Source organism: Diaphorina citri, unplaced genomic scaffold (assembly GCF_000475195.1).
Source record: "Diaphorina citri unplaced genomic scaffold, Diaci psyllid genome assembly version 1.1 scaffold3811, whole genome shotgun sequence".
In the NCBI taxonomy this organism is placed as follows: Eukaryota; Metazoa; Arthropoda; class Insecta; order Hemiptera; family Psyllidae; genus Diaphorina; species Diaphorina citri.
The window spans coordinates 3,710-16,392 of NW_007381211.1; the positions used below are offsets into that span (position 1 = coordinate 3,710).

At 41.5% G+C, this 12,683-nt stretch overlaps 1 protein-coding gene and 1 pseudogene across 1 annotated transcript; both read right to left on the reverse strand.

Moving 5' to 3' along the window:
* The window catches only part of LOC103520589, a 4,532-nt pseudogene extending 2,329 nt beyond the window's left edge, over nt 1-2,203 (reverse strand).
* Nucleotides 2,204-8,326: 6,123 nt separating this feature from the next.
* Nucleotides 8,327-12,567, reverse strand: LOC103520590. The gene is made up of 5 exons (XM_008485690.1): nt 10,420-12,567; nt 9,879-10,064; nt 9,344-9,537; nt 8,408-8,435; nt 8,327-8,338 (listed from the first exon to the last, which is right to left on the reverse strand). Exons 1-5 carry the CDS (start codon nt 12,565-12,567, stop codon nt 8,327-8,329), a joined length of 2,568 nt encoding a protein of 855 aa, XP_008483912.1.
* Between the last annotated feature and the right edge of the window lie 116 nt (nt 12,568-12,683).

The following is a 12,683-nucleotide window of genomic DNA, read 5'->3' on the forward strand; positions in this document are numbered from 1 at the left end:
AAAAAAAAATCAAAATAATGAGATCAGTCTAAAAGTCTAAAAAAAAATTAAGGGAGGCAACTTAGGTTAAGAAAAGAGTTTGGCAAAGGACTTATCAATATTTTCCTTAAAAATAATAGTTTCTCTTGCTAGAGTTACTTGGAGCATAAAAAGTTAATTTGGATGTAAAAATTAGAGTAGAGTTCAATATTAAACATATCTGTCTAAAAGTACAAAGAATTAAACATACAAAAAGAAAGGAAAAGTTAAGGGAAGAGGGAGAGGGGTTTAATCCACTTCTTCCATCCTAGAAGCATCCTCAGCTTCTCCTTCAGCCACAGGAATATCTCCCGCCTTGACATCATCACCAGTAGCTACTTCATCCTCATCCTCTATACCCAGACCTAGCTTTATCATGCGATGTATACGAGCAGCATGGACTTGGGGTTCTTCCAGAGTGAATCCAGATGACAGGAGAGAGGTTTCAAAGAGAAGATTGACTAGATCCTTGACAGCCTTATCGTTCTTATCAGCATCTGCTTTCTGTCGCAATGTCTCCACAATGGAATGGTCGGGATTGATCTCGAGATGTTTCTTAGCGGCCATGTAGCCCATGGTAGACGTGTCTCTGAGTGCTTGTGCCTTCATGATACGCTCCATGTTAGCAGTCCAGCCATACTGAGAGGTGACAATACAGCAGGGAGAGTCTACCAGACGGTTTGACACAATCACCTTCTCCACCTTCTTGTCCAGGATATCCTTCATCACCTTGCACAGGTTCTCAAACTTCACCTTGTCCTCCTCTCTCTTCTTCTTCTCCTCTTCATCCTCAGGAAGCTCCAAGCCTTCCTTGGTCACAGACACCAGGGTTTTACCATCGTAATCTTTCAACTGTTGTACAACATACTCATCAATGGGTTCTGTCATGTAGATCACCTCAAAGCCTCGCTTCTTCACTCTCTCAACAAACGAAGAGTTGGCCACTTGATCCTTTGTCTCTCCGGTAATGTAATAGATCTGCTTCTGATTTTCCTTCATCCGAGCCACATAGTCTTTCAACGAGGCCACTTCATCCCCACTGGCAGAGGTTTGGTATCTCAGGAGGTCTGACAGCTTCTTTCTGTTTTGACTATCCTCATGAATACCAAGCTTCAAGTTCTTGGAGAATTGTTCGTAGAATTTCTTGTAGTTCTCAGAATCTTCTGAAAGTTCTTCAAACAGTTCCAAACATTTCTTCACCAGATTCTTGCGGATCACCTTGAGGATTTTGTTCTGCTGTAACATTTCTCTTGAGATGTTCAGAGATAGATCTTCACTATCCACAACACCACAGATAAAGTTCAGATACTCTGGAATCGGATCTTCACAGTTATCCATGATGAACACACGTCCCTCGTATAACTTGATGTTGTTCTTCTTCTTTTTGGTTTCAAAGAGATCAAATGGTGCTCGCTTGGGTGTAAACAGGAGTGCTTTGAATTCAAGTTGTCCTTCAACAGAGAAATGTTTGACAGCTAGATGTTCCAAGACCGTCTCATCCGAGTCATTTCCTCGCCAGCCCTGGTCCAAGGCACGACCAACTGCGACATCTTCGCCCTGTGTAACTTCAACCGTACGCACAACACGTTGCTAGGCAACCAGTATGCGTACACGCTGGCCCTGACACACTCCCTGTGGCATCATGCAGGACAATCTGCATCTTCACCTTCATCTTCTAGTTTAGGAGTTTTGTCTTCCTCTTTCTCTTCTTCCTTCTTCTCTTCCTCCTCATCCTCACTCAGTTCTTTTTCTCTTTCCTTCTCTACCAGGAGCTTGATGGGATAACCGATGAACTGGGAATGTTTCTTCACAATCTCCTTGATTTTCTTCTCTTCAATATATTCTGCCTGGTCTTCCTTCATGTGGAGTACAATCTTAGTCCCTCTGCCAAGAGGTTGAGAGTTGTCGGGTTTAATAGTGAAGGATCCTCCAGCTGAAGACTCCCAGATGTATTGCTCATTATCATTGTGCTTGGATGTCACTGTCACTTTGTCAGCAACCATATATGCAGAGTAGAACCCGACACCAAACTGACCAATCATAGAGATGTCAGCACCAGCTTGTAGAGCCTCCATGGAAGCTTTGGTTCCAGACTTGGCAGTAGTACCAAGGTTGTTAACAAGATCTGCCTTGGTCATGCCAATACCAGAGTCAATGATGGTCAAAGTTTTCTCTTCCTTGTTGGGAATGAAGCCTTGGTCATGCCAATACCAGAGTCAATAATGGTCAAAGTTTTCTCTTCCTTGTTGGGAATTATCTTGATGTGAAGATTCTTCTCTGATTCCAAACGAGATGGATCCGTGAGGGATTCATACCGGATCTTGTCCAAAGCCTGAAAACAGTCAATAGTAGCAATATTATTAACCTTGTGGCCATGAGTGAAAGACAGAGCATATGAAATACAATATGTATATTTCTATAGCCTAGACCAAATATAAAGTACTTTAAATACAGAAAAAATATTCAGGCATATTGACAATAGGCAAATTAGCCAAATATTTTACAGTCTACACTAAACTCTGTTCTCCTCCCTGTTTATAGTCCCACAGCTAGACACTAGTCTACTCTCTATTTAACGTCCCCTAGCGGGACAAGTAGGTACTTAATAGATGGTAGGTACTACCTTGAAGTAATGCCACGCTTTGTTGGGGCAGTGTATAGCATCCCATATTAATTCTAGGTACCTACTTATGTCTTATGTAGGTATACTGAACACGAGTAGGTACTTAAATAGGTATGAAGGTTTTGCGAAGGTCTCTGACCCCGAGGATCAGATCTGAGACATCACCATCGTTAATGGAACACACGTGCCTTCACGGTCTGATGAATCTTTATTAAACACTATTAATAAAAAATATTATTATTCAAAGGCGGTCCCTCATAAAACAATTTTGTAAAGAAAGCTGTAGTTTTTTTTTCCTCCGGAATCAATATTTTACACCCAACCCCATTTAAATAGGCAAAGGCGAAGAGGAAGAAGGATGTTTTTCGCCCAAATTTTTCATTCTCTCAATTCCTTCGTGTTTCAGGTTTGCTTCTTCATCATTCAACTTCTCCTATTCAAAGCGGCCGTTAAATCACACATTTTTACTTTCGTTTACATTAAGTAAAGCCCACCTCTGTGGCGGAGTGGTCAAGAGCACTGACTTTCAACCTGGAGGTACTGGGTTCGAATCCCGGCCAGGAAACTCGCCAGAACACTGGAAACAATCCGACTGGCACGAGAAACATCTCGCCTTCCACCAGAACTATCCGGAAAAATTCGCACCAGAAGGTGAGAATACTAGTGTGACCTCCGTGGCCGAGTGGGTATCACACTAGGCTTTTTATTATTATTATTATTATCATAATCAAGCAAGGTCCTCTGATGTAAACCTTATGTATTGTACTGTTAAACCCATAAAATACACGAGACCTTGTGTAGACTGCTGGGGTAGAGGGACTTTTTGGTCTCATCTCTCATCTTTTTAGTCTTTTTTTGGGATTGTTGATTTATCCGCATCCCGACTGTTTTGTTAATGATGAAGGAGTGTAATGTTATTTCCTTGATACCAGTGGTTTAAAATGACTTATTATTTATAATGCTTAAAGCAGACCAATAAGATTAGCCAATTTGATTACCAACGTTCAGTAATGGACATGGTACTAGACGAAGAGAAGAAAGTTATCTATGTAATTTATGTTTAGTTTTATTTTTTCCAGAAACAAGCGGGGCCCGTCCCTCCGGGATTTTTTCGATCTTGGGTAAAGAAAATCAGTATTTATGTACCTACCTATTTTATTTAATATTAGCCAGGGCGAAAAGTTTGTCCGAACTTTTTCGTTCTTATATAGGCATGGCTGTAAAAGAATAACTTTAAGTAATGCGAAAGCGGTAAAGCGAAGCTAAACGAGTAGGTACTATGTAATGATCTAATGATAAAGTATCGTAAACGGTCTAAATGTTCAAAATTGGGAAAAGGTTGGAAATATCCGTTTTAGGGTCCCCTAATTCCAAGAAAGTGGTTTTTAGCCCATGACCTGTACGTAGTATAAATTTTCAAAATTGGGAAAGGTTGGAAATATCCGTTTTAGGGTACCCTAATTCCAAGAAAGTGGTTTTTAGCCCATGACCTGTACGTAGTGCCTACGTTTTTTTTGCCAGTAAGTGACTTGGTGAAATTATGCTTGAAATTCACTTCTGTTGTGTATTTTCAGGTGATCTAATGAAGAGTGAAGTGGAAGGGATCATTCGGAAGTTGCGTCCTGCTCTTCAGATGAGGCTGCGATTTATTTGTCAATCACATATTTTTACTTTCTATTACATTAAGTAAAGCCCACCTCTGTGGCGGAGTGGTCAAGAGCACTGACTTTCAACCTGGAGGTACTGATTGGTGGATTAAAAATAAAAATAGGCCTCCTTTTGATTGTTATTTAACGCGCACGACTAGGAGAAGCTAGCATTAACTTAGGCTGGTAAATTCAGGGGTGCTCAAATTTGGGGAGCAGGGGAACGTGGTCTCCATCATCAATATTATCTTCTACTTACCTACTATTACCTACATTCCTACATATACTTCTGAGGTAAAGTTAATAGGTAATAATCTAATGATAATAAAAAATAATAATATTTACGTAGGTAACAATAAAATAAAAAATAAAACCCAGACAAAACCTTTTTTTACTCCCCCTCTGTAGAATAGGGGATCAGAAATTTGCTCCCGGGGGGAGAGAAATGGACTAAACTGGCCTATTCTAAAATATTCTGGGTACCTACCGAAGTTACCCCTTCTTTAATTAGTACCTTCATATATATTATAATAATAGGTAGGTACCTGTATAGACGTGTCAATAGTTCAATGTTGACCAAACTAATTAGGACATCAAGCTCTCACACCTCACACTATAGATAGATAGGTACCAATCCTAACCAAGTAGGTACCTACCTTGTGGTACTTTCTTCTTATCCGATTCCTTCTAGTTACTTTTTTTGTGGCGTTAAAAAACATCACGACATCTATTCTACATAGGTACCTGTACCTAACTATGTTATTAATAAGGACGAGGGAGCAGCACCAAGTCATTAAAACACAGTAAATTAAACCATCGCGCTTTTTTTCCTACCGGTCTCATGAAAAAGTATCGCGTTTTTCTAATCACGGCATGCGGGCTTTTAACTTCCCTAAAACTGTACAGTATCGTCAGCGCACCAGAATCTCAAGACACGCCATTCTCGCTGGAAAAAACGATTTCGTTTCAAACCGATCTGAATTTCAGTCAAAACGTAAGTTCCGTCCGGAAAACCACCGCATTAAGCGATGAGTTGTTGCGTGTGAACGGAAGCAACGGTTGGACCCATCTTGGAGGAGGCTTGAAGGAAAATTCGACCGTGTTGTCCAGAAAGAAACGCTACATTCTGTTTCCGGATGGGAGCACCTTTACGGTAAGTTGTCAAGTTTTTATTTAATATATACATATATATAAGTGACAGCAGTTAAATCTGCTGATCTTGCTGATCGATCTCTAAGCAGAGACTCGGTCAGCACGGCAGTCTTTTCCCTATCTTTTTTGTCAGTAAGTTACTTAGTGAAATTATGCTTGAAATTCACTTCTGTTGGGTATTTTCAGGTGATCTAATGAAGAGTGAAGTGGAAGGGATCATTCGGAAGTTGCGTCCTGCTCTTCAGATGAGGCTGCGATTTATTTCCCATCTCAATATCGACGAGATCATTAGCAACACGTGAATATATTGAAGCGCGCACATTTTTAAAGAGGTTTGACCGAGGGATTTGTAGAAGTGTAACCCATCCTTTAGGGCTGTCTAGCCCACCTAAGCCTCAGATTGGGCTTTTTGTGTATGGAGTTGAGCTGAATAATTAGCTTTGACCGAGGGAACTTGTAATCGAGTTCTTATCGGCCAAAAAGCGAAGATGGAAGACAGGATAACAGAAAGCCAGTCGTTCAAAGAAGGAACCTCATATGTTCACGATAAAGTCCGCGGGAATCGAACTCGGGACCTGGCGCTTACAAGGTAAACGCGCGACCCTCCAAGCCAACTAGGCTCGTTGCTCACACCTATATTTATGAACAAAAATTATCGTATGAGTCTGCTGTGTACTGGACTTCCCCTTTCCCTCTCCCTAATGTAATCATATTGTTTAGTTGTATTTGTATTTGGTTTGTACCTTGTAGAGTAGACTAGACTGTAGACTTGTACTCATCGAGTGACCTGCAATGAAGCAATTACTTTTTTTTTAGTAATTGATTACATCCAAATTAGAACCGGTATTTACCGGTACTTTACAAGTAAAATACTTACTCGTATACATCTCTAACTGTAACTGCTAAGGTTTTATCATCCCAAAATCAGAAAGAAGGAAGACAGGATAGGAGAAAACCAGCCATTCTGAGACCAAGCCTTATCCATCTTATATTATAAAATCAAGAACTCATTCAGGATAAAATCCACCCCAGGTGGGAATCAAACCCATGAACTAAGTAGCACTTAAGTACAAGGCAGACGCTGTACCCTCCAAGGTAACTAGGCTGGCTACTCACAAATTAATGGTGAATCATTAGTACTGAGTAGGTAAGGATCTGTGCCCAACTACCTCATGGATTAGAGTGCATACCAGTGTTTTCCCTACAGAAACCAAAAGGATTTCTCATCTTTTGGAGTATACTGACTTCATTAAGGGGATACACTTACTTGATTTTGATGCAGATGCAGAAGTAGTGATGATCATTGATGGGTTGATTACCTACTTCAGCGAGGAGCACTTGAAGTCAGGTCAGACTTCAGCAGAGCAGAGAACGAGAAAATGAAGAAAATCAGATTTCGGCTTTGAAGAGCTTGAAGTTTTTTTTGTGGAATGGAATCTTCTTTCTTCTATTTTTTTTTTTCTCACAGAGTAAAATGAGTAAAATCTAACACAAGGGGGAGTGTTGAGGATTGAGGACGAGTTTTTTGTGGGAATTTTGCTATAAATCCCACCATTAAAAAAAATACCCCGAGGACGAGTGAAATTACATGGGATTTTTATTGTCGTCCTCTAACAAACATAGGTACTTCATAGTGCGTATCACCAAACTTTAACCGAAGATGTAATCTAAGTTTTAAGATTTTTTTTTTACATGGGAAAAAGTGTGGTAATGGACGATTTCGACCGTCAAATCTCCAATTAAAGTTTAGAAAATGCACCCATTGTTTACACTGTTTACTCAGGTCTTAGGTAGTTTTGGTAGGTACATTTATTATTTACACTCTGTACTCTGTATCGTCGTAAGAGCCAGCCTAGGCGGCGGAATGCGGAAAATCTCCAATTAAAGTTTAGTAAAATGCACCCATTGTTTACACTGTTTACTCAGGTCTTCGGTAGTATTAGGTAGGTAGTAGGTACATATTATTTACACTCTGTATCGTCGTAAGGGCCAGCCGTTAGCGCGTTGTACTAGCACTCTGCACCTCCTAGGTCGTGGGTTCGATTCCCACCCTGGGCAAATTTTTCTCAGAAGGAAAAATTCGTTCTCGGAACAGCTGGCTATCCTCCTCTCCTGTCATTCTTCTCTCTTCAATTTCGAAACGATAAGACAAAGACCTCACTATATACCTTCATATAATAGGTATTAGGTACCTGTATAGACGTGTCAATAGTTCAATATTGACCAAACTAATAGATCAGTTGCGCTTATTTGGGTGATATTGCAAAGTCATAGAGCAGGAAAAATGAGGACCAACGGGCTTTTTCTTTTTCTTCTACGAGTTCTAGATCTCGAGATAAATCGATTAAAAAAATGCCGGTAAATCGTGAACTTTGACGTCACGGCATACGCTCCCGTAGGCGATGACGTTATATATAAAAAAATCTTTTTCTTAGCCTTTTCCTTTTTCATCTTTTCTTCTTCTTCTCGCTTGTCCTCACAAGGCTGAGTACACCCCGGACTCAAAGCATAGAGCAGAAAAAAGTTCAACCCCACCAGGAATCGAACACAGGGCATCCGGCGTGTGATACCCCTTGACCACGGAGGTTATTATTAAATTATTATTATTATTTAACTCTTTATTTGTTGAAATCATGTACAAAATACTATAATTACAAACAAAGGGCGAAATTATTGGCTCTACCTCTCTACCAATCAAACCTGAGATTATACACTCTCTTTAGTGTGGTTACAGAGCAAATATATATAAACTAGCTGAATTCCGTCGCTTCGCTCCGGAATCCCGCTAGTTTATCCCGAGGCATGGCCAAACTTGTAGAAAAGGCATGGCCGAACTTGTAGAAAATAATAAAAAATACGGTCGCGCTGCGTGCTCCCTATGAGCTACTTAGTTATCAAACTAAAAACATAAACAAAACTCAAATATTAGGCGAGCGAGGAAAAGTTTTCTCTCCCGCAGTCTCTGCACTCTGTGTAGAGCGTTGTTGCTCTTGGGTCTAGAGGGGGAACAAGAGAAAACAGGTAAAAAAATTAGGGAAAACTCGGAACCTCGCGTATTTAATTAAGAATCACAAGTATTATTATTGCCTTTAATGTCTGGTAAATTGGACAGGACTAAGCAGAAAAGAACCTGCCATAAGCCAATAATTCCCTTCTGGATGTTTTTTTTTCTGCTTAATATTATTGTTCCATTGTTTGTGCTATTTCAATGAACCTGTGTTTTGTCCTTGAAAAGTTAAAAAAAAATCTGTTGCCGCTTTCAACCGATGTCATTTTACCTATTTTCAACAGATGCCATTTTACCTATAATATTTTTTTTTAAAAAAAAGTCCATTTAACTGGCTTCTTATTGAGTTGGTAGTAAAACCCCTACACTTGTTTACTATTTAGTTCTTTGTTTTGGAATATTTCTCCTGCGGTCGGGACTTAAAAAAATTAAACAAAAAATTAAGAGAAAACAGGTAAAAAAATTAGGGAAAACTCGGAACCTCGCGTATTTACTTAAGAATCACAAGTATCATTATTGCCTTTAATGTCTGGTAAATTGGACAGGACTAAGCAGAAAAGAACCTGCCATAAGCCAATAATTCCTCTTCTGGATGTTTCTTTTCTGCTTAATATTATTGTTCCATTGTTTGTGCTATTTCAATGAACCTGTGTTTTGTCCTTGAAAAGTTAAAAAAAAAAAAAATCTGTTGCCGCTTTCAACCGATGTAATTTTACTCATTTTCATCAGATGCCATTTTCATCAGATTTGTAAAAAAAAGTCCATTCAACTGGCTTCTTTTTGAGTTGGTAGTAAAACCCCTACACTTGTTTACTATTTAGTTCTTTGTTTTGGAATATTTCTCCTGCCGTCGGGACTCGAACCGGCGACCTCCAGATTGGACGGACGACCACTTACTCGGACATGGTTTTCTGGGACCGTCTCGTTCTGGTCAGGGCCGGTATCGAAGGTAGGGAAGGTCGTTTCTCCTTCAACAGGGCGGCTAGCTTGAGATTTCGCAGTCGTTCCCGGTCCTGAGATATGATGGCTAACTTCTCACGGGTACTCAGCGAGAAGAACGTATCGTATAGCTCGTAACAGGCAGCGGTAAGCTGAAACGAAAATTTTTATTAAAATTCATGACAACATTGGGACCAAGACTGTCCCCAAAAAATAGCTTTCCTATTGAAGTAGGGTCGGCGTTGCTTGTCTCTTCCAGACAGCCCTATTTTGTACCTCATGTCCAGCTAAGTTTTTTTCTCTCTCAAGTCTTGATTCACACAATCTTTCCACCTTTTCTTCGGACTTTCTCGCGTTTCTCTCCCCCTTGCTTCCATTCTTTCAACTCTTTTCACTTTTCAGTCTTCTCCCTACGTAAGTAGCTCTCATCTCTTCTTTTAAAATAAAGCCCAAAAAATAAGAAAACTCAATTCGTTCGATCAATTCAACTCACCTGTTGTATGAGTCTGGTGTGCAGATCCAAATCCATGCTGCTCAGACTAGCAGGATCTGACTGCAAGGACATTGCACACTGGAGAGTATCCTGTATCGTAGCCTTGATGTGTTGCACGCGTTGAGATCTCAATAGACGACGCACGAGAAAGCCCCGCGCCGCTGCTGTTAGTGTAAGCGCAGCCGCCTGCGAACATAACACGTCAAATGGTTTAGAACAGAACATCGTAGGCTTTTTTTAGAGGTTTGATAGAGGGAACTGTAACTGTTAAGGTCTTATTGTCCCGAAATCGAAGAGAGAAGGAAAACAGGATAGGAAAAATCCAGCCATTCCGAGAACGAACCTTATCCGTTCAGGATAAAATGCGCCCGGGCGGGAATCGAAACCGCGGCCTAGCGCTACCAACCAAGCTAACTAGGCTGGCATAGCTAGTTTCTATCTTGAAGCAATATTTGTGGTCGAGTGAGTAACACACCGGAGGTCTCGGGTTCGATTCCTGGTGGAGTGGAAGTTTTTAACATATATTATTCAAAGGGCTCACCTGTTCTCTTTCCGAGTACGAAGCTTTGATGATGGTTTTGGGTCTCAAGTTAGCCTCCCGGTGCAGTCTGCTCACCACGTTCGTTTCAAACTCATGCAGCCCTGGCGTTCGCTTTACGTTCGGTGTTAGGAGATACTTCTGCTTAACCGACTCTAGGGACATAGGGGCCGAAGAATTTGGTGAAGTCTCCGCATGGTTTGGGTCTGGGATATCAGAGGATGGACTTTCTGAGGTTGCATTATTTGAGTTCAGCGTGTTCTGCCGGATTGAAACGTCTACCAACGGTTGGTTGGCGTGTTCCCCCAACGACATTGCCTGTACGTAATCTGACAATGCCTGAACAGGTGTCATGGATTCTGAAATTGCTTGTACGGGGTTTAGCGTAGATTTCAGCCCATTAGAAGACTGAATGAGCTCCCTTGGAACGTAATCTGTCAATTCTGTCATGGAAGACGAGAGAGATGATCCATCAGGCTGTTGTGACGTCACTTCGGGTAGTTTAACTTCGCGATCCCTTGTTTCCTGGATGACAATGTCAGACCAATCTTTGCCGAGAATGTCGACAAGCTTGGCTTGTGTCTGAGGTGAGAATTCAAACGCTCCTGACGGGACGTCCAACTCCGAGGCTTGTGATACCGATTGACTTAGCGTATCTAGCTGATGGTTTGATGTTTGACTTAGCGTGTCTAGTTGGTTTGGATTGGTTTCGGCCATCTTGCTCGCTTGTACTTCGTCCATCCACTGTTGCCATAGTAACGCTAGTCGGGTTTGGTCAGGGGGTTTGTCTTCTGAGACTGTTTTCAAAACCTCGTGGTCTTTGTCCATATCTACTGAGACTGATTTCTCGTGGTCTTCGCTGAAAGGCGTCACCGAGGTTTCTATTTGATCCATGTCTCTCGTCACCTTACCATGTGGTAAGGATGGTAACCCCCGGTTTGATTGGTCCACACTCGGTAGTAGGGATGGTAAACCTCTGTTTGATTGGTCCAGATTCGGTTTGGTTTGGTCAATCTGATTTGCCTGCCAGGCTCTTCGTCCTTGCGTTTGATCAACATCCTCTGAATGTTGCGTCATGTTGAGAATGTCTCTCAGAACCCCCACTGTTCTATCTCCCCTGTGATGCACCTTGTGAGGGGCTCTGTGTTCATTCTCAGCGCCTAGGTGTCCTAGCATATCGTTACGTTCCTTATTGTTGGATACCAAGGTGTGCATGTACTCTTGCTCATGTGTATTCCATTCACCGTATGTCCTTGGTATTTCATTATCAAGTGGTGTGTTAGTTTCTAGACTATTGTGACTCCACTGTATTGCGTTGTACTGAGAGGTAGGTGGGTTATATTGAGGGATGGGTGACTTACACAGCACACCCTCTGACACAGATGTGTATGTACCATGATGCTGGTTGCTGTCATGGTATGCATTGTTAGCATTCAGTTTTACTTGAGATATGGGAAGCACGCTCGGTTTATCTCGTCTTGGCTCTTCAGTGATTGTCTGGTTACTCTGGAGTTCTCTATCTTCTTCGCTATCATTCCTGATTCGCCTCATATCGTCAGACATCGGAGAAAGCTTGTCTGCTTCGGGTGTAAACCACTCCTCACAAGAATCATAATGTTGTGAAGGCGTTGACTTGTTACTATCAATGGATTTGTTAGGTACCATTTTCACACGGACATTCACGTCTGAGACAGCACTTGCTTCGGTAATCTCGTTTGATTTAATCTCTCTGACCGCTGCACTCACGTTGGCTAGGTTGAGATCATTTTCATTTGTCACGTGATCCATAGGATTTTGATACTGTGCTTTAGAGATTACCGGCGAATACTCCTCGTGCTGTGAATCAGCTTCTTTCGAATCTCTCCTATCCTCCGTAGGATTTTGATACTGTGCTTTAGAGACTACTGGCGAATACTCCTCGTGCTGTGAATCAGCTTCTTTCGAATCTCTCCTATCGTGTTTTAAAGACAAAGGATAGTGCTGTGCAGCATGACTGGTGATATCACACACACTACTCATCTCACTACAATTCAGTGATGACTGTTGACTTGATGATTTCGAGGATACGCTCAGCACAGATTCCTTCAGTCGCTGCTGCTTCTGCTTCAGCCAAAGTTGTTCTTCCTGTTGCTTCCTCAATAGGAACGCCATTTCCTGTTCCTGGGAGCGTTGCAGATCGCGCAGGAATTGCTCGATATCGTCCAGATTGTCAGGGATTTCCAGGTCAAAGTCTTCTTCATCGGGATCAAACTGGATGAGATCCCGTG

What these genes read in the sequence shown, in the direction of transcription:
- LOC103520590 (XM_008485690.1), bottom strand. Translation starts at nt 12,567, where the DNA reads ATGGCGTTCCTATTGAGGAAGCAACAGGAAGAACAACTTTGGCTGAAG. An exon ending in CGTACTCGGAAAGAGAACAG is followed by an intron (nt 10,065 to 10,419) that starts GTGAGCCCTTTG and finishes TTATGTTCGCAG; the next exon opens with GCGGCTGCGCTTACACTAAC. An exon ending in ACACCAGACTCATACAACAG is followed by an intron (nt 9,538 to 9,878) that starts GTGAGTTGAATT and finishes TTTTCGTTTCAG; the next exon opens with CTTACCGCTGCCTGTTACGA.